This window comes from Grampus griseus (assembly GCF_964374135.1).
Source record: "Grampus griseus genome assembly, chromosome: 16".
NCBI classification, from domain to species: domain Eukaryota; kingdom Metazoa; phylum Chordata; class Mammalia; order Artiodactyla; family Delphinidae; genus Grampus; species Grampus griseus.
Window position 1 is genome coordinate 7,141,289 of NC_139010.1, and position 21,461 is coordinate 7,162,749.

Here is a 21,461-nt window from a genome sequence, read left to right on the forward strand (position 1 = left end):
CTTCATTGGCAGGCGGATTCTTAACCACTGCGCCACCAGGGACGTCCCTGGATCCTAAGTTTTTGAAGTTCGTTTTTCCAGTAGACTTTGCCATTCTCAATCTTTTGGGCCCCAAAATTATATGCATAGCCTTAGAAAAATTTAAGGAACACCAAATAAGTAAGGTATTAACATTCTGCTAAATCCTTCCTAGTTTGTAAAGGATGTTAATGTGGTTCTGAGATAAAAATATGAGCTTTGCTTTGCGATTTATCTGGGGAGTCAGTTGACTGAACTTGAGTAAATTATTCACTGCTTCATTATAATTCACTAGGACTGAAGGTTTCTGTCTGGTGCATTCAACTGTCCATTGCAAAAGAATTGCTGTGTACTCAGTAAAGCACTGAAAGTGTAGAGACTGCAGATGAGATATAAATTTTACAGTGTATTTTCCACTAACAAAAATTATTTATGCAAACATCAGAAGGAGAAACTGGCTTTCAAGAGGCACCTACACTTTAGTGATTTTTAATCTCTTAGTGGGAACACATTACTGACCGAAAAAAAAAAAAAGCATTACTGCAGACAGCCATCCTAGAGTCTTGTAATGATTATCTCTATGGCTTGGAGATAACATTTTAGTAAATGGAAGTTTAGTTAAGATTCTAATAAAAAGAGCTATTATCATTGGAGAGTAAAAACTGTAGCCTAAAGTATTTTAAAACTAGAAATTAATTTTTTTTTCTACTAGTACTGAAATCGTGTAGTTTATTGGAACAGATGCTACAGAAGAGGTGGGCTATGTGAAATAGGTGTGTTACACTTTTAGTGAAGATACTTCATAGCAATGCTACCAAACAGTAATAAAATCATGGCTTCAAGACTTTTACGTAGTCTAACAAATTCAGCTAATCTTATGTTTTCTCTACACAATTCCTGCCAAAGTCAATCCATCCCTTACAGTCTCTGCTTGCTCCCCTGTTGTCTCCTGATACTTTTGGTCAGAGGCTCATTACCAAATTTGTGAATCACTTTCCAGTCAGCTTTGTTGTGTTAAATAAGATTCCATGATCAGATTCTGTTTCCAGATCTCTGACCATTAAAATATCCTTCCTCCTTAATGTCTGGCATGGCTCTGATTGGCCCCTGTCTTCTGTGATATGGGCTGCTTTACTTATAAAGTCTGATTCCTCTGTAATGTGTTTTTCCTCAAAAGTGAGGCATTCACATTTCTGCTGCTTCCTTTTTTTGCATGAACAGAATTCGACAAGCTTTCTCCATCCTTCATGTTACCCTCTGGAAACCCTAACTGACTCATCTCCCTCTTTAACCACTCCCGGAATCAGCTGAAGCATCCCAGGAGCAGCCAGGTGTGCGAGGACCAGATGGGTTCAGGACCCGATGCTCAGCACAGTGGTTCTCAATCCTCTGAGCGTCTGAGCTCTGGCATCTCTTTACAGAAAATGCACGGGTGTGGAGATATGTTCAAGTGGATACAATTTCAGTAGATTGCTGGGACTCCCTATTCGTTCATAACCTTCTGGGATAAACCACCTTGACTGTCGTGCTGAGGCCAGGCACAGGAGTAACCGGGGCAGCTTCTTGGTGGCCACATAGACCTGGGCCGCCCCCCGTACCCCTGGAAACTGGTATAAAGCAGAGAATCCGGAGATCTGAAGCTGAAGGTTTTTCAGAGTTATTTCTAAGCAGGATATATTTTAGAAATCAGGTTTTGAAGCCACTTTTCAATAATAACCCCATGAGTGAGGGTTTTTTTTCAGAAGCTGATTTCACCCGAAAAAATGCATTTAGTTGGCTTTTTCCTGGACAGACTTGTTCAGACATGGGCATCCTTTCAGGATGAAGGGATTGTGAGATTTATTTTTTATTTTTTTCCGGTATGCGGGCCTCTCACTGTTGTGGCCTCTCCCGTTGCGGAGCACAGGCTCCGGACGCGCAGGCTCAGCGGCCGTGCCTCGCGGGCCCAGCCGCTCCGCGACATGTGGGATCTTCCCAGACCGGGGCACGAACCCGTGTCCCCTGCATCGACAGGCGGACTCTCAACCACTGCGCCACCAGGGAAGCCCCAGGGCTTGTGAGATTTTAAAAACAGTCCGTTGGCTTCTCTCTTGCAGCCATTTGTCAGATGAAGTCTCTTGACTAGCTTGATTTGGGAATGACTGAAACCTAGTGGAAAATCAGAGACATAGGTTTTGACCACTGACCCTAACGGGTGGGGGTTTTTTATGTCTGTTTTGTGGACTATATGGCATCTTGGAACCTACAGAAATGACAAGGCGGAAAAAATGTTAACAGTTTGTGGATGTGCCGTTTAACCAGATCATCGAACAAAGTATTTGAAAAGAAGCACTCAGCCCTGTGACTCGGTGTGCTTTCATCTTCGTTTATCTTCCTGTTTCTTGATGTCTGTATCCTCACTGAGTCTTCCCCCATCTTCCCACTGTACCGTCATCTGCCTGGTTCTAGTGTTTCGGAGCAAGCCTGTACTGGCTTTGGATCCTAATGAGGCTCCTGGGGAAGGTTGGGGGGAGCGGAGTGGGGAGGGGTACACCCTCCTGGCACAGAGGCATCCTATCATGCATTTTCCCTGATGGCTAAGACGACGAAGCGTTAGCTCCGCCGCACACAGAGCTTCTATTTCAGCCTGACAATGACCTCAACGCCAGGCTTGGATGTGTCGGGAAGAGCCGGGTGGATCTGACCCAGGGGGATGGACTTCCCAAATGTATGGCGTCCGCTGCTGAATCTTACTGCAGTAACGGGATACAGCCTTTGAAGCACCAACGTAAATTTCGTCTGGCTCATCTCCTGGGTGGGAGGGGAGGACGGCTGGACGGCAGGCGTGTGTTATTTATACGGTGTTTTCCACCTCTTCCCCTTTCAGGTTATGGCCACACTGTGCCCCTGTCCGACGGGGGCAAGGCCTTCTGCATCATCTACTCGGTCATCGGCATCCCTTTCACCCTCCTGTTCCTGACGGCAGTGGTCCAGCGTGTCACCATCCACGTCACCCGCAGGCCAGTCCTCTACTTCCACGTCCGCTGGGGCTTCTCCAAGCAGGCGGTGGCCATCGTCCACGCTGTCCTTCTCGGTGTGATCACTGTGTCCTGCTTCTTCTTCATCCCGGCCGCGGTGTTCTCCCTCCTGGAGGATGACTGGAACTTCCTGGAATCCTTTTACTTCTGCTTCATTTCCCTGAGCACCATTGGCCTCGGGGATTATGTTCCCGGAGAGGGCTATAATCAAAAATTCAGGGAGCTCTACAAGATTGGGATCACGTGTGAGTATTGGGGTTCATGGACTCTGCCCCCGCCGGGGCTCTGTTGGCAATTCCAAGCTCCACTCACCCACTCGTGGAGAGCCGCTCATCAGAGCCCTGACTGCTTTCCATGGATAAGTTTTCCATTTTGCCACCTTCCCATAACTTTCATTTCATCATGATTCCTTTCAAAATGCTTTAAGCAAAAGCCTTATTACTGAGAATTATTGTTTCCCAGGCACCTTAAAAGTACCCATCAATTTCTTACTAGTAATGTAAGAGACACTATAAATGACAGCACAAGAATGCACCACACAGAATAACTTGATAATCAACTTTTTAAAAATTTTTTTCTCGGTACGCGGGCCTCTCACTGTTGTGGCCTCTCCCGCTGGGGAGCACAGGCTCCAGACGCGCAGGCCCAGCGGCCACGGCCCACAGGCCCAGCCGCTCCACGGCATGTGGGATCCTCCCGGACCGGGGCACAAACCCGTGTCCCCTGCATCGGCAGGCGGACTCCCAACCACTGCGCCACCAGGGAAGCCCGATAATCAACTTTTGATTTAAAAAATTGCTCTACTTTATTAACTATTTTAAGCTCAAGAAAACCAGGACTAGGATGTAGCCTGTTAACAATCCATCATGTTCTTTCATTTACCAGGAAAATCGTAAACCAGTTGCTCATCTCATTTGTCCATCTGGTTCTTTTTTGAAGAAGTTAGACCATGTTTGCCGCTTTCAGAATTTTATATGTGGAAAATAGGCATAAAATTCAGATGGCCAGTGACTTATAACTTAAACAATGTTTTAAAAATTCAATATAATGTCATGGAAAACTTAGAAATCCATTGGCAAGAAACTATTTATTTTTGTGTGTCTGTTTCCTGTCTGTTCACAATGTATAGAATTACATCATACTGTATGTACAGTTTTGTTTTTGAATTTAATTGAATTGAATGTTTTTATCCAGCAGGTTCTTATTGGTTCTCTATTTTATACATATTAGTGTATATATGTCAATCCCAGTCTCCCAGTTCATCTCACCACCACCATCCCCTGTACGTATAGTTTTCATTTCTGCCTTCTCAGGAATTTTTCAAGACTCAGCTCATGCCATGTCTTCTAGGAAATCACAGTACATACTCAGGCAGCCAGATGTTCTGGCCTGGCCCTATCCTGTAGTCTTAACATGACAGAAGGATTAGTTGAACTGTATGTATTTTCGCTTTTCTATGAAACCGTGCTCACTCAGGACAAAGGCTTCACTAATAAACACCCAGTGCTTTCAGCAGTGCCTGGCTACCATACAGGTTCCATAAATATTTACCAAATGGTTACAGGAGGGATTGCACATTTCCTCTACTTACCATATTTATCTTTAATATCCGCATAATATTTTATCGGGTGCCTATACCATCATCTAGTCCTGCTTCGATCAAATATTTGTTTGTTTATTTATTTATTATTTTTAAAAATAAATTTATTTATTTATTTTTGGCTGTGTTGGGTCTTCGTTGCTGCGCGTGGGCTTTCTCTAGTTGCGGTGAGCGGGGGCTACTGTTCGCTGCGGTGCACGGGCTTCTCATTGCGGTGGCTTCTCTTGTTGCGGAGCACGGGCTCTAGGCACACAGGCTTCAGTAGTTGTGACACGCGGGCTCTAGAGCTCAGGCTCAGTAGTTGTGGTGCACCGGCTTAGTTGCTCTGCGGCATGTGGGATCTTCCCGGGCCTGGGCTCGAACCCGTGTCCCTTGCATTGGCAGGCAGATTCTTAACCACTGTGCCACCAGGGAAGCCCTCCATCAAATATTTAGATTGCTTCCAGTTGGGGGGCATTATAAATAATACTGCAGTAAATACTTTTGTATGTTTACATGTTTTTCTACTTTGTTATCTTTCCAGGAAGTGGGCTGGCTGACCCAAAGTGAACATGCCCTTTGGTGACTCATAGATCATGTTGACCCAGTGCTTTCCAAATGGCCTATGAGTTTACAGTACCACCAGAATTACCTAATGCAAGACTTTCTTGTCTTGCATTAGGGTAAAATGTTTACCTCCTTCTCTGAATTTAATTTTTTCATGACTTAAGAGATGTTGAATTCGTTTCTTTAATTAATTATGGTGGCTAGCTCTACTTTTCTCTTGTGCTAATTGTTTGCTCATAAATTTTGCCCAACGGTTTAATGTCCTCAATGTTTCATGTAATACTAAATCCTTACAGAACGTTTTAAGGCTTGTTTCCATGTGAATTGTAGTTTTCTTAGGCTCTCTGAATAGTGCGTGTGCCAGGTGGAGCAAATGAACGTTCCAAAGGTATATTAGTTTGTGGATAGGCTAAAGTCCCGCAGCTTTTGTCTGAAACATCATGGCTCTTTTTGTCAGCCCTCAAGAGCTCGACTACATAGTGCATAAAGGAAAAGGAGGAGATTAGCCATTAGTCTACTAACAATGTCATTGCTATTTCTAAAATATGCTATCTTATTACCAAACCCTAATAACCAAATTCTAAAGATACTAGAAAACTGTCACTTTGCATTCTTGATGTAATCAGCCTCCTTGTTCCAGTTATGCTACCGATTCTGACTTCCCTGGTTCATTTATTTTCTGAAAATAGTCCTCAAACGTTTTACCATTTGGGGTCATGAAACTGGAATTTTTGTTACTCTTTGAGTTTTCATTTTCGTGTTTTTGTTCCTTTCCCTGATGAAAACCATTTTTTTTTCTGAAAACCGATTTTAAATGCCTTGGAATCGACTTAAAATTACCATTTTCCTATCACGGATTCCAAGGAATAGCACTTTACCTGAAGCAACAGGTTATCTTTCATTTTGGAGTCAGAAACATAGTATTTGAGGAATGGTCCATGTGCCCCAGAAATGACTGGTCACATAATGGAAAGCTTAGTCTGCTAGCGGGGCCCCGGTGAAAGTGTAAATAACCACACCCAAAGACCTTGTAAATATCCACATCTGTTCCTTTTTTTTTTTTTTTTAATATTTATTTATTTATTTGGTCACACTCGGTCTTAGTTGCAGCAGGCGGGCTCCTTAGTTGTGGCATGCGGGCTCCTTAGTTGTGGCATGCATGTGGGATCTAGTTCACTACCAGGAATCGAACCTGGGCCCCCTGCATTGGGAGTACAGAATCTTATCCACTGCACCACCAGGGAAGTCCCTCCACGTCCATTCTTAAGGGAATTTTCATCTAGCTTAAACTGTAATGTCTACTGCTAAAAGCATTGAGTGCTGAAAAGGGTGGCAAGGTTTGTGCCAAGCACTCCTGATAATACATCAGAAACTCTTCCGAAATGTCACTGGCTTTTTGAGAAGCACTGATTATACAGTGGAGGGGAGGTTGCCCTTGGGCGAGTACAGTGTGTTATCTCTCTTTAACAATGCCTTATCAGCCCCAACTTCTTTTTTTCCCAGAATCACACCATGTGATTCTGAATCATCCAGGGTTGTAGAAGGTTAAGTCATTCTTTTTTTTAATTTATTTATTTTATTGAAGTATAGTTGATTTACAATGTTGTGTTAATTTCTGCTGTGTAGCAAAGTGAGTCAGCTATACAGATATACATTCTTTTTCATATTCTTTCCCATTATGGTTTAACACAGGATGTTGACTATAGTTCCCTGTGCTGTACAGTAGGACCTTGTTGTTTATCCATCTTATATATAATAGTTTGCATCTGCTAACCCCAAACTCCTAATCCATCCCTCCCCCTTGGCAACCAGAAGTCTTTCCTCTGTGTCTGAGTCTGTCTCTGTTTCATTGATAAGTTTATTTGTGTCATATTTTAGATTCCACATATAAGTGACATCATATGGTATTTGCCTTTCTCTTTCTGACTTACTTCACTTAGTTTGATAATCTCTGGGTCTATCCTTGTCGCTGCAAATGGCATTATTTCATTCTTTTTTATAGCTGAGTAATATTCCATTGTATATATGTACCACATCTTTATCCATTCACCTGTCGATGGACACTTAGGTTACTTCCATGTCTTGGCTATTGTAAATAGTTCTGCTATAAACATTGGGGTGCATGCATCTTTTCAAATTAGAGTTTTCTCTGGATATATGCCCAGCAGTGGGATAGCAGGATCGTATGGTAGCTCTATTTTTAGTTTTTTGAGGAACCTCCATACTGTTTTCCGTAGTGGCTGTACCAAATCTACATTCCCACCGACAGTGCAAGAGGGTCCCTTTTCTCCACACCCTCTCCAGCATTTGTTATCTGTAGATTTTTCAATCATGGCCATCTGACTGGTGTGAGGTGATACCACACTGTAGTGTTGACTTGCATTTCTCTAATAATTAGCGATATTGAGCATCTTTTCATGTGCCTGTTGGCCATCTGTATGCCTTCTCTGGAGAAACGTCTATTTAGGTCTAGGAGGTTAAGTCATTCTCCATTTTTCTCTGGGTCGTCCCTCTTTGACCGGTGGAATTCAACACATCCCTAGAAATTATAGAAGTGGCAATGGATTTATTCATCAGCAGATGGGTTGCGTCTTGCGTGGCTTGATCGCACTGAGACGCTGTCATTTCTCTCACACAGGTTACCTGCTTCTGGGTCTTATTGCCATGTTGGTGGTTCTGGAAACCTTCTGTGAGCTCCACGAGCTGAAGAAGTTCAGAAAAATGTTCTATGTGAAGAAAGACAAGGAGGAGGATCAAGTGCACATCATAGAGCACGACCAGATGTCCTTCTCCTCCATCACGGACCAAGCGGCCAGCGTGAAGGAGGACCAGAAGCAGGATGAGCCTTTTGTGCCCCCCCAGTCACCGGCCTTTGCCGACGGTGCCGCGAACCAGTAGGCTTAGGGCTTTGCCGCGCTGTCCCAGAGCGCAGGCTCCGGGCAGTGGGCGGAGGCTTCACTTTGCTCATTTTGATGAGTATGTAAAAGCCAAGGTGACATTTGAACAAATATCTACTGTCTGCAAGATTTTTTGTATAATGGAGCAAAGGAAGCTCTTACTCTGGAGGACTGTCTTAAATCCGAGAAAATGGGGTCTGTACCCGTCATTCATATGTGACAAAATTATCTCGACTTTACTAATAGGTGAACAACACTTGAAGCAGGGTGCCTCTGTGGAGAGAAGCAGATTTTATACTTTTCGTTGGGGACTTTGGGATTTGCATTTAAATCATTTAGCTGATGGTTAAATGGCGACATTTATATTTAAAAGCAAAAAAGAAAAGCATAGAGATGTGTTTTACAAATAAGTTTATGTGTACTGGTTTGCATGTGCCCATCTAAAATCATTATTTTTGTAGACTCTAAGTTAAACCTACTATTTATAATGACTAGATAACCATTAACTGTGTACATATAAAGTATAAATATGTTTATATCCTGTACATACGGTGTAGGTCACCGGATCCCAGCACACTTCTTAACCCAAGACTGTAGAGATTTTCCCTTTTGATTTCTCTTTATACTGAAGAATCAAAAGTTGCTGCAATAAAATAAGGGGAATAACACACTTATGAGTGAATTACTTTAGTATTCTGCTACAATAAATGTTTCTACCCTCTCGCAGTAGTATGGTCTCAAATGTCTAAAATGTTTGTAAGCATTTCTCTGGAGGTGAACAAGTAACAAAGAATATGATTTTGTAAAGAACGAAAAAAAAGAAAGAAAAAGTTAAGATATTTTGTTTTGGACGTGAATTATGATTTGCTATCACCTCGTACTAAAGCACAGAACCGGAACACAGACGCTCCAAACGAACAGATTCTGTCAAATTAGTCCGAGAGTTTTTTTAAGTTATAAGTTGAATAAATAAAAATATTAGTTGGTTGCAGTCGTATGCTTCAATATATCAAGAAAAGTTTTCCTCCACGTAGATAATAGGTATGCACTCTTTGGTAGCAACCATAAAGGCAACACTTAAATGCCGTACACAGGACGCTATTAGGAATTTTAGAAGAGAAAATTAGACCCTGTGTGATGACGCATGCTCAGTGACCCACTAGCCAAGTCCCAATCTCCCGTGCCCAGTCGATGATGCTTGACATGTTGGTAAAAGTCAGCATCCTGCTGGTGAGCCAGCTGAGCAGAGTGTCCTCTCCTTGGGGCTCCACGGAAGCCTCTTCACCTCCTTCACTGTGTGCCCTGGGCACACCGTTACCAGCTCTGTCCTGCTCGCTGCTGTTAGCCTTCAAACATTGTATCCCCTGACTTAGAACAGGGCCCTTCTTTATTGTATAAAATCCCATCTTGTCTGAGAGTGGCAAAACCATGAGAAGGAATGACATCCACTCTGTAGCCCCAGTGCCTCGCTCCATAGCTCCTGTAATGGGGAACCGTCCTCGGCGGATCCTTTCCAGGGTTTAATTCCAAACGTGTCCTCCTGTCCCTGCGTTCTGGGTTATCCTGCCCCGTAAGCACATTTTTGTCTGCATTCCAGGCTGACTGTGTCTCCATGGTGGGAGACGGCTCACCCTGGGTCGGTAATTGAGAAAAGGGCTGGACTAGAGACCCCTAGGAGGATACATGCTTCCTGGACAGGACTGGGTTTGGAAAGTTCACGGTGATCACAGTTCTTGGCATGGTGCTAAGACGCTGAAGAATGTAAATTGGAGAAAAGGTGGATTATACCCGCGGAGTGTCATTGCATTTTATTCAAGGCAGGAAACAATGATATGCCACCACTGCTCGACTCTAATGTGAGAGGAGTGCAAAATACAGAAAGCGAGGAAGAGCCTAAAGGGAAAATTCTGAATCAGGATGTCATTCATAAGCATTTGTACGAACCACAAAGGCAACATTTAAATGCTGTACATAGGACGCCATTAGGAATCTTAGAAGAGAACGTAATACTTCACTTGCAAAGCTTTTGTGAATCTGCAGAGAATACCCTTAACTAAATGCTAAATCTTAATACCCTTCACATTGTTTTTGTTCTTTTTCATATGAAGGATGAGGTTCAAGAATTGGAGCAGGTTTTGCCTCCCTGTCAGAAATGAAATGTAAGGGAGTGTCTTCTCCAGACTTTCTTTTTGTCACTGGCCAAGGGACAGATGCTGCCCTGGAGTCCTGAGGAAGGGGGAGCTGTGTCAGCCAGAGAACAGAGGCAGGGTCCCCTGGGGGCGGGATGAGGAAGTGAGAGGCTGGGCCAGAAGTGTCATTGGAACCCTCTAGTTGGAGGTGAGCAAGTGTGAAGTTGAAGTCAAAGTGAACACTAAAGAAGAGGATTCTGGGAAAAAAAAAAAGAGGATTTGGAGTGAGCAGAGTATAAGCTGAAGGATGGAAGTCCTGGGCAGGAGTCTTCCAGGCTGAGTTCTTAAGAATCCCACAGAACACCTGCAGGATAGAGAATCAGCGGAAAGCATTGTCCTTCATTGTGAATTTAAAGTCAGGCGTGTCCAGTAGGTATGTTGATTTTGGAGCAGGAGATATACTCAACGAACGGTAGCTCAGAGTAAGAATTAGCCTCCCCCAAATCAAAGGGACTACAGACCAAGGCATTGGAGCCGTCTCCCAAAGAATCTTAAAAAGAAACCCATGGGACAGATAAAGTTTGGCCCAAATAACTCCATTTATGAGTGGCTTCAGGAAAAAATGTTTAGGAATGTCTGGAAAACAGTCAGTCACGCTCATACTTCCTACAGACCAGCCTTACGTGCCTTTTAGGAAATGAATAAGGAGATATTGCAAATCTTGAGATGTCACGGTAACTGAAATGGTCAATGCAAAATGTTTTTAACCCTTTAAAATTATCAGTAGCACACTGGCTTCTTACTAAAGCAGCTAATATTTGCTCCAGAAAAGAGTTCATTTTAAATTGACACAAGCATGCATTGGAGGGCGATCATGGGATTATCTATCTCTCACGCAGAATTCAGTGAGCGGAATTTCCCAATTGCGTGGCATAGCGCATCCATTTGGTGATTTGCTGTTAAATCTTCCATGCTGAGGAGAGCTGTGATGAATCCCGATATCCTCAATTCAGCAAGGCAGTCAGTCCTTCTGGGATGTAGTTTCAGAAATGCACACATGGTCAACCAGATCCTGGGCAAAATTAGAAATAACCCTTCCTTAGAAAGCTGAAGTTGAAATAATACAGTATTTACCATTTACTTTATTCAACTGTGCCCAGTAAGATTTCAGATATGTGTCTTTAATACATTTAAAGTTTTCCATGTACTGATGTATTATTTCCCAAGAGTTTTACTTTATGAAAATTTAGTACATCCAAGCTTTCTGTATGAGGCAAAACATGAGATTGTTTGCTGAAGACAATATTCCAAACATCTCACTTATCTAATAATGTGCTGTCAGATAACCTCAGCTTTCTTTTTTTTTTTTTTTTTTTTGCGGTACGCGGACCTCTCACTGTTGTGGTCTCTCCCGCCTCGAAGCACAGGCTCCGGACGCGCAGGCTCAGCGGCCATGGCTCACGGGCCCAGCCGCTCTGCGGCATGTGGGATCTTTCCGGACCGGGCACGAACCCGTGTCCCCTGCACCGGCAGGCGGACTCTCAACCACTGCGCCACCGGGAAGCCCCAACCTCAGCTTTCTAAAGTGCAATAATGAACCCAGAAGTAAATAAAAATGATTTTAAGTATTTTTCCCAGCCTGACAGCCAAGTACGTTTAATAAATAAGCCCCCTCTTGGCTTCCCTCAGAGCTTATACTTACTTTGCACACAGGTCTCAAAAAATTACTGCTCTGATTTCCCAACCCACAGAAAATAAACGCGCGTGCTGCTTCCCAACAGTTCCTAGACTTTCCATGTTATAATTTTTGGTGGCAGAGTACAAAAAAAAAAAATTGTCTCAAGACGCAAGTTGGAAGTAATGACCATGTAGTTGCTCGGGCAGCTTTAAATGAGCAGTTTCTCTGTTCCGGTAGAAGCATCCGCGGTGCCTGCACCATCCCCTTGGCCTCCTGTGCTCCGCATCGGGGAAGAAGAGTTTACTTCCTGACCCCTCTAGCGTACTCAGGAGGAAAATCGTGAGATGCTCCAGGAATGCAACAACTCTGTTACTCACAGCAAGTTGGATCCATTCTAAGCCAAACGGCAGGACATGCTCAGGTCGATATGATTGTAAAAGTATAAATTTGTGGCAAAAATGGACTTTCCACGTGGATAAAAATTTGCTTGGCCGCCTGTGTGTGGTTTGTGGATCTGAGTGGATTGCCACCCCGGCTGAGAACCTTGTGTTAACCGCTGGTAAGTCCACCAAGGAGAGCAGGCTTCTGGGAGCCTGACGTGAGGGACAGACCCAGATGAAGAAGAAAAGACCTGCCCTCTGAAACCTTCACAGGCTGAGGCAAATAGTTCCCGGGATGGCACGGTATTTTTATTGATGTGATTTCGGTTACACAATTTTCATAACAATGTTAAACTCTGTTTGATATGCTCTGTTTAAGGAGATAAAAGAAAATGTATTTCCATACAAAATGATTAGAATTCATTTTTAAGAGCCTTGCTTTTGAAGTGATCATTTCCACTGTCTAGGAAATGCCCTTAGACTAAGCATCTCACTTTCCAACAGGAGGTAGCGTGGTAACGAATGTATAGCCTCGCTGCCATTGACATGTGAAGATGAGACCACTGCTTACATCTTCTGTAAATAAATTATGTATCTATATTATTTGTTTTTAGTTGAAGAAACTGAGTTTTGAGGGTTTTTATATATAATTATATGTACATCTATCATATAACTCAGCACTTAATTTCCATTTCTAAGCAGTGGCTAGAAACCCAGAGCCCATCAGCCATGAGGTATTTAACCTTCTGATGAAGGTTAAATAGATGCTCAAAGACATCAGCATAATTTACCTGAAACTCCTGTGTTACTTTGTTCGTGCTCTGTGTAAACACTGTTCCCTCAAATTGCTGCATTCTTGGGAAAAGTGTCCTTTTATTCATGTGCTCGTTGCATAATGAACGCTTCCTCTGTGCAGGTGTTCCCAACTTGGCACATGGTGTAATGACTGCAGTTTAGGACAGTGTGACCTTAAAACTGGGACTAAGCTTATTTCCAGCCATTAAGCAGTGACCAAGCTAGATTTTAAGGGTCACTGTAATTATTTTTTTTATTGGAGTATAGTTGATTTACAATGTTGTGTTAATTTCTGCTGTACAGCAAAGTGATTCAGTTGTACACATTCTTTTTCATATTCTTTTCCATTATGGTTTATCACAGGTTATTGACTATAGTTCTCTGTGCTGTACAGTAGGACCTTGTTGTTTATCCACTCTATATATAATAGTTTGCATCTGCTCATCCCAAACTCCCAATCCTTCCCTCCCCAACCCCCTTCCCTTTGGCAACCACAAGTCTGTTCTCTATGTCTGTGAATCTGTTTCGGTTTCATAGATGAGTTCATTTGTGTCCTATTTTAGATACCACATATAAGTGATATCGTATGCTATTTGTCTTTCTCTGTCTGACTTACTTCACTTAGCATGATAATTTCTAGGTCTATCCATGTTGCTGCAAATGGCATTATTTCGTTCTTTTTTATGGCTGAGTAATAGTCCATTGTATATATGTACCACATCTTTTTTTTTTTTTTTTTTGCGGTACGCGGGCCTCTCACTGTTGTGGCCTCTCCCGTTGCGGAGCACAGACTCCAGACGCGCAGGCTCAGCGGCCATGGCTCACGGGCCCAGCCGCTCCGCGCCATGTGGGATCTTCCCAGACCGGGGCACGAACCCGTGTCCCCTGCATCGGCAGGCGGACTCCCAACCACTGCGCCACCAGGGAAGCCCAGCCCTCTGTCAGCTTTTAAAACCACATCGTTTCCTTTCTAGAGCAAGAACTTGGAATGGCTGTGGCATCTGCCAAAGGGTGTTTGATAAGGTCAGCCTGTAACCTCCACTCCTCGTGCTTCTGGAGACCTGGGGGCTAATCCTGGACGCTGTGAACCCACTTTGTTGGCCAACGGAGGGGACTCCAAACACTGCCTGGTCACTGCAGATAATTTCTGCAGCTCAGAGATGTAGAAATGAGGCTGTCAGACCACCTTCCCTTAACTCTGCTCCTGACTCAAGCCAAAGGGGCCTAAAGTGGGGGGCAAATCTCATCAAAATTATCAAAACCCAGAGAGGCCTTTTAGGACCAATGGGCAGACAAAGCCTGGGTGGAAGATATGCTTGTGCTGTGGATATAAGTAAGCTGAAAGGTTAGATGTAAGGGAGATGCTAAAGGCAGTCGGAGGGCTTTGAGATGCTGAATTGCTCCCCTCATGACCTGTCCTCAGTGTTGGCTTCTGATTAAATAGAGCATTAACCGTAAGTTGGATTTCTTCAACATGGATGGAATCCATTTGGCAGCTCGGCTTCCTCAAAACCTTTGATGTGACTTTCTCTCCTCAAATTTAGGCTGTCTCACCACCTACTGAGAAGGTCTGACACTTTCACAATGACAAGAGTGACTTAATTCAAAATGAGGCAGAATCCTAAGACAATGTGAATTCTTGGCAGGCTCCACAGGGGCCTTGGGCAATCAGTCTCACTATTTAAGTTTCATTTCCCTCATTGCCAGCTTTGCCTTCCCTTCTCCACCTTTTTTTTTAAATTGAAATATGTTTGACATATAACATTGTGTAAGTTTAAGGTGTGCAGCGTGTTGATCTGATACATTTATAGGTTGCAATTTGATTGCAATTGTAGCGATAGTTGGAACTTCTATCACATCACATAATTATCATTTCTTTTTTTGTGGTGGGAATAATTAAGATCTAGCCTCTTCACATATCCAGACAAAACTATAATTCAAAAAGATACATGCAACCCTATGTTCATAGCAGCACTATTTACAATAGCCAAGACATGGAAGCAACCTAAATGTCCATTGACAGAGGAATGGATAAAGAAGATGTGGTACATATATGCAATGGAATATTACTCAGCCATAAAAAGAATGAAATAATGCCATTTGCAGCAACATGGTTGGACCTAGAGATGATCATACTAAGTGAAGTAAATCAGAAAGAGAAAGACAAATACCATATGACATCACTTATATGTGGAATCTAAAATAGAACACAAATGAACTGATCTACAAAACAGACCTCACAGACATAGAGAACAGACCTGTGGTTGCCAAGGGGGTGGGGGGACGGGGAAGGAAGGAGTGGGAGTTTGGGATTAGCAGATGCTAGTATATATAGGATGGATAAATGACAAGGTCCTATTGTATAGCACAGAGAACTATATTCAATATCCTGTGATAAACCATAATGGAAAAGAATATGAAAAAGAATATATATATACATATATATATATGAATCACTTTGCTGTACAGCAGAAATTAACACAACATTGTAAATCAACTATACTTCAATAAAATTAAAAATAAAAAAGATCTAGCCTCTTGGTAAGTCAAAGTAATTAGAATTCTGCATCTTGAAAGATGGAGTAGGGGTACTTTCCCTACTCCTCCCGTTAATTCAACCCTGCACATTATGTGTAAGATAAACACGAGAAGAGTGAAAAGTGGAACCATGAAAGCCTACCAGCTATGGAACTCAGGGTCCAAGAAAGACACACCACAGAAAAAACTCGTCCCACCACATTCATGGCAGCAAAGACAGAGTGAGGAGCATAGACTTCTACCCTCGCTAGGCTATAACAAGGCACCCCAATGCCCCGACTCAGGTGGTGTCAGAAAAAGCCAAGCAGGGGCTATGGACTGTCCGTCAAACAGAGATAAGCCTCCACTTGTGCCCACTCACCCCGCCATACACACAGCATCAGCAGAACTAAGACACATCAGTTCTTCGGTGTGGGGAAAAAACTCTCCGTGGGCATTTTCATATCCATACACAGAGACTTCTGAGCAAAGCTTACTGGCAACCTGGGTTAAAGGATGATTGAATGGCAAACATGCTTTGGAACTGAGATCCTGTTTATTGCTGTGGAGGAATTTGAAGTCTTATCTCATCTGGAGATATTTGCTTACATTCAAAAGAGTGAGAAAAAAAAAGCAGGGCGGGGGCAACTTCCTCTCCCTAGAGAGTATCTGTTTACAATGCAAAGCAAAGGCCTTTCTCTCTCTCCTCCCAACCCTCTTACCCTCACCCACGCTGCCCAGAGAGAAAAGGCAGGGCAGATGCGCCAGCCAACTATATAAACTCCGAGTTTCATAGCTTGGAGGGTCCTCTCCTGTGGTACAACCCTGCACGTGCAGGTGTATCACTCCACGGGAAGCCGGTCCTGCTGCAGCGCTCTGTGAGAGCAAAGGTCTATTCTGTGATCCAGAGACCTCGTGTTTCCTGTCCAAATAAATTAATATATATATAAAAACTTGACAGACAGGTTCTCTTGCAAGGCAAGTCTTACCTTCCGAGAGCAAGGCTTTTTAAATTTTTTTTAAATTTTTTTCCAAAGTTGAGGGTTAGCAATGAAATTCCCTACCAAGTGGCACGTTCCCATTCATCATGCATTGCAGATTTCCTACCCTCCTCCCGTTTCTTTGAAGCTTTGACACACTTGTCTGTGATTCATCTCACACAACAGATCTGCCCCTAGAGAGCCCTGTTACCCATACAGAGCCATCCTATTACAGGGTTCTGCTGTTCCTATAGAAACTGCTTCGTGTCTGGCATCCCCAAAAGAACCGTCGTTTCATCTTTTGTTTACTCCTTCTAGGTATTTAGGGGAAGTATGTGCCTGATGATGCGGCAGGAAGAACAGGCCATGTAAACCCTTCAGCTCTATGTCTTATCAACAAAGTTCCGGGTCCCCTGCCTAGCTCAGTCCCTGCCACATAGGGAGGACTTGCTGCCACGTTACTATCGAATGCTTAGCTGCATGAATGAATGGGTCTAGGCTACATGTTCATCCTTCTAACTCTACTTCTACTGCCACTTCCGTTTCCTCTTGCTTCCCGTTTTATTTGCTGCCATCGCTGGCTCCAGCTCGGTGCCCATTTGTCCTGACCGCAATCCGCTGGTGTTCTAATAGCCTCATCCTGCACTACTGCCAGCCTTCACCTCAGTGTCTGTGCTGGTGCCAGTTATAGCTCTGTCCCTGCAGTTTCTAATTTTCTCTTCCTCCTCTTTTCTACTTCACCCCCTGCTATGTACCAATATGGCATTCATTTCTAGATTCTTCTGTTGTTGTTTCAAAACTGTTCCCGTGAGCCATGCTGTTCAGTCCCAATATTTTCTCTTAGCCCCTTCCCCTCCATGGTTTGGCGACATGTCGCACTCTATCTTCTTTTTTCTCCCAGATGGATTAAGTGATTTTGTCAGGCCATTGGACAGGAGCCATGGCTAATTCTGCCTTATTTCTAGTGTCTTGCAGGCAAGCTACGTGGGGAGCAGAAACTTCTTAATGCTTCGTTTATAGTGAGTAAAAAAGTGGAAGTGAGGATAGGGAACTGACATTTATTTTATCAACACTTATGTCTTCAGTTCTTACAATGCAGCAGGCACAGTTCTGGGTACACGGGACACATCAAGGAACAGAAGACAAAAATATTGCCCCTCAAATACTTGCCCTTAAAAGAGCTAATATATAAGAAGTCACTTACTCTGCACCAGGCCCCATTGAGAGAATTACATATATTATTTCATTTTATTCTCACAGTGACCCCGTAAGCCAGGTACCGTGCCCAAAATGGCACTGGGAATGTTCTTTTGAATGTCTTTGTTCTCTCATCTGTGAAAAGTGGTGCATGCCCGTCTCATAAGGTAAATGTTAGGCGAGGACACTAATAATTGTTGAGCGCCTACTGTGTGCTTGGCATTTTTTTCTAGTTACTTTGTAAGCTTTTCCTCACCAGCTCTATGAAATGAATAGTCATGTCTCAATTTCCAGATTAAAAAATCTCAATTTCCAGAATAATAGAACAATTTGTTTATGAAAAAGAATATATATACATATATGTGTATAACTGAATCACTTAGCTGTACACCAGAAACTAACACAACATTGTAAATCAACTACACTTCTATACTATCCTTCTATACAACTATAAAAAGAAAAAAAAGGAGCTCAGGAGGAAGTTATTGTTTATTGAGTATCTTTTACGTAAAAAGTAATAATACAGTGCCAAGATAGGTTAAAACTGCAGAAATAAAGTTCCTGCCATAAATAACTTTACAACCTATTGAGGAGATGTTTCATCCAGCTGTTACAATTAAAGCAATTTATGAGACTACGGGAAGGTACGATAGAACCAGATAAGTTGATTTAGGACATGGGGAGATCTGTCTTCCATTCTGGGCCTGATGCGTCTTGGTTTTAGGGATCCTCGGGACATTTACTAGTTGATGGCCAAAAGGCAATTAGGCATGCGGTTGTAGGTCTCAGACAGGAGATCTAGGCAGAGCTGTAGCTACGGGCATTGGAGCTGTGAAGTGGATGGAATTGTCGTGGACAAGACAGTACAGTAGTGAGAAAAGAGGCTGGCCCAGACTGGAGAACCCAAGGGACGCCTGCATTCAGGGCAGTGGTTCTCAAACTTGACGATGCATACAGATTACTTTGGGCGCTGCTTCCCACTTCTGTCCCCTCTTGGCATCCACAGAAATTATTCTATTGATAAGAAACCTGGGATAAACGAATGAAGCCATTCATGTAGGAGGACAACCAGCCCAGAGCCTATGCCTTCCTTTGCCACCAGCCCCTAGAAAGCTGGGGGCAGAGGCAGCACCTACATCTTGTTTAATTCATTTGTGGCTCACTGGTTGGGAAGTTCAGACTTACAATGCATGCTAAAATTTGAGATTCTCAACCCATCTCCCCTGCGATTCTGGTTTAGTAGGTCCGGCACTCTAGATTTTTCATTAGCACCTGCCATGATTCTGATCCAGGTAGGCTGACGATCTTTCTTTAAGAAACATGATTCTCAGGGTCACACGGACGGGGGATGGCCAATTCTCTGGAAACCATGTCCAGAAAAGGAAAAAAAAAAAAAAAAAAAGAAACAACTAGAGGGATGTGCTGTCATAAGAGCCAAGCAAAGAGTGTTCCAAAATGGAAGGAGAGGCCAAGAGTTGTGATGCTGCCAGGAAGCCCAGGAAGGTATGAGCTGGAAAGGTGCACTCAGTTAAAAGCCAAGGGTAGGGATGGTGAGTCTGGAGATCTCAAGGGGGCAGTGAGCCAAACGTAGAATAGAGAAGAAGAGACAGTGGAGGGAGGTGTAAGGTTGAGGAGACAGTTTTTTAATTGTCTTTAAAGATGGAAGACACTTGAACACATTAAATGCTTGAGAAGGAACCAGTAAAGGGGAAGAGGTTATCATTTATGAGAACGATGGGATAATTTGATCTCTACCAGTCTCCTAGGGGGATGAGAGATGGAGGCAGGTAAAGGGCCTTAATCTCAGAGAACAGCTATAATCATTTCAGGAGCGCTGTGTTCAAAGTTGGACTTTTCCCCAAATGCATAATCACCAGAATTACTAGGGAATGTAAAAAAGATCAAAGTTCTCCCCTTCTCCCCACCTCTGGAGAGCCTAATTTAATAAATATGGAGATTTCAGTATAACAAAAAACACAATAACTTATATTTTTTAAAAGCCCTCCAAGGAAATCTGATAATTAGCCAGGCTTTAAAACTACTGGCTTTTAATGTTCATTAACTCATGAAAAATCGCTTTCCCTTAGTCCTCCCCAGAAAATAAAGACTGGAACACTTCACTGAGGTAAAAACAAAATATTCTGGGTTTGAGTATTTGAAGGTTGAGAGCAGGTTCAGTTAACCATTCAAGCAACATGCAAAGACCAAGGTTAACCTCTTTCCAAAATATAGTAACAGCTTTTCATTATTTGGAGCGCCAAGGACCATGAGCATGTTTTTATTTGGTCATTTACAGCGGTAGGAGTGCAAGAGATTAGAAAATTCAGTCTCAGAAATTACAGCATGGGGATAGGTTTACCCTTAATTTCACTTTAGAAACACAAATGGGGCCTAGGGATTGGACAGTGACAATAGGGAAATCAAACAGCCAAGGGCTTGAGCATTTGGGGCAAAGGACCAGGGCTGCCACTGTAGAGAGCTGGTTCCATTGCCAGTTCTATCAGTATCTGCATGTGTCATTAGGTGCCACACATCAGTTTTCTGATCTACGAAACTGTGGGTAATAGTTCCAGCCCCTAACTGCCTTTTGGGAAGGTCCTAGCGTTAAAATGACATAATCGATGTAGTGGCATTTGGCATAAACATGCCGTATAGACACAGCTATTGTGCTGGTCAATGGTCTCATTGAAAAATGTGTCACTCTAAATAGTTTGTCTGAGAAACTGGGCTATAAATTGTGAAGGAACTTGGCTTTCTACATGACACACTAATTCCATCTACTTCCTACCAGAATGAAAATAAGGTAGCAGAATTTTCTGACACTTTAACAGTTTACTGATTATGGTGACATGATATACGTATGACATAAAAATATGTATAAAATTGCAATGTTAACCTTATTCAATTTTTTTTAAGCTATCAATTTCAGAGATCCCTGGTTCCCCGATAGACATGGAACAAAAGCCTTTTTATGTCTTGAGTTTTAAATGAGTATTAAATCCCCTTTTAACCCTCCTCCTCTTAGCTGCCACTTCAAATGTACGATAGGTCTAAAATGGACGTCTTGGCAACCCCAGAGCCTCTCCTATCTCAGTTCCAAAGCATGTTTGCCACTCAATCATCCTTTAATCCAGGTTGCCAGTAAGTCTTGCTCAGAAGGCTCTGACTGTGTATGGATGTAAAAATGCCCACGGAGAGTTATTTCCCAACACTGAAGAACTGATGGTCTCAATTATGCCCGTACTCTGTGTTTGGCGGGTGAGTGGGCAGAAACGGAGGTTTATTTCCATATTGGATCTATTCCTTTAGCTCTAACTTTTGTTGCTGTTTTGTGCTCTGTTGTGCTGAGTCATGCTGGCTCTGCAGCTTTTATAAAAGAATGTTGCCTATAGCATGAAATATACATAATAGCCCTTTCTTAATGTTCTCCCTCCCAGGCTTGACCTTTAAAGGTAGTGAAATACTTTTCCATTCAACAGAGATAAAAAGCTGTAGAACAGAAAATAGCAACTGTCTTGAAGGTTTACAGGAACCTCGTGACCAGACATATAGGGACAGCTGCAAGAACAAAGGATTCAGGCACCAGGGAGTCTGCACCGACCAGTCACACCGCTCCTCCGACCCCTTTTAGTATAAAAGAAGCCTGAATCCTAATTCAGGTAAGATGGTTCTTTGGGACACGAGTCCACCTTCTTCTCGGTCTGCTG

At 43.0% G+C, this 21,461-nt stretch overlaps 1 protein-coding gene across 1 annotated transcript in view; it reads left to right on the forward strand.

Annotated features, from left to right (window-relative positions):
- The window catches only part of KCNK1 (potassium two pore domain channel subfamily K member 1), a gene marked incomplete at its 5' end in the record, with an annotated part of 50,356 nt that extends 42,115 nt beyond the window's left edge, over nt 1-8,241 (forward strand). Inside the window, 2 exons of the mRNA XM_082674249.1 lie at nt 2,885-3,280; nt 7,820-8,241. Of these exons, the coding sequence (XP_082530375.1) occupies nt 2,885-3,280; nt 7,820-8,079 (656 nt within the window). The 3' untranslated portion in view covers nt 8,080-8,241. The remainder of the gene's footprint in view (nt 1-2,884; nt 3,281-7,819) is intronic.
- Between the last annotated feature and the right edge of the window lie 13,220 nt (nt 8,242-21,461).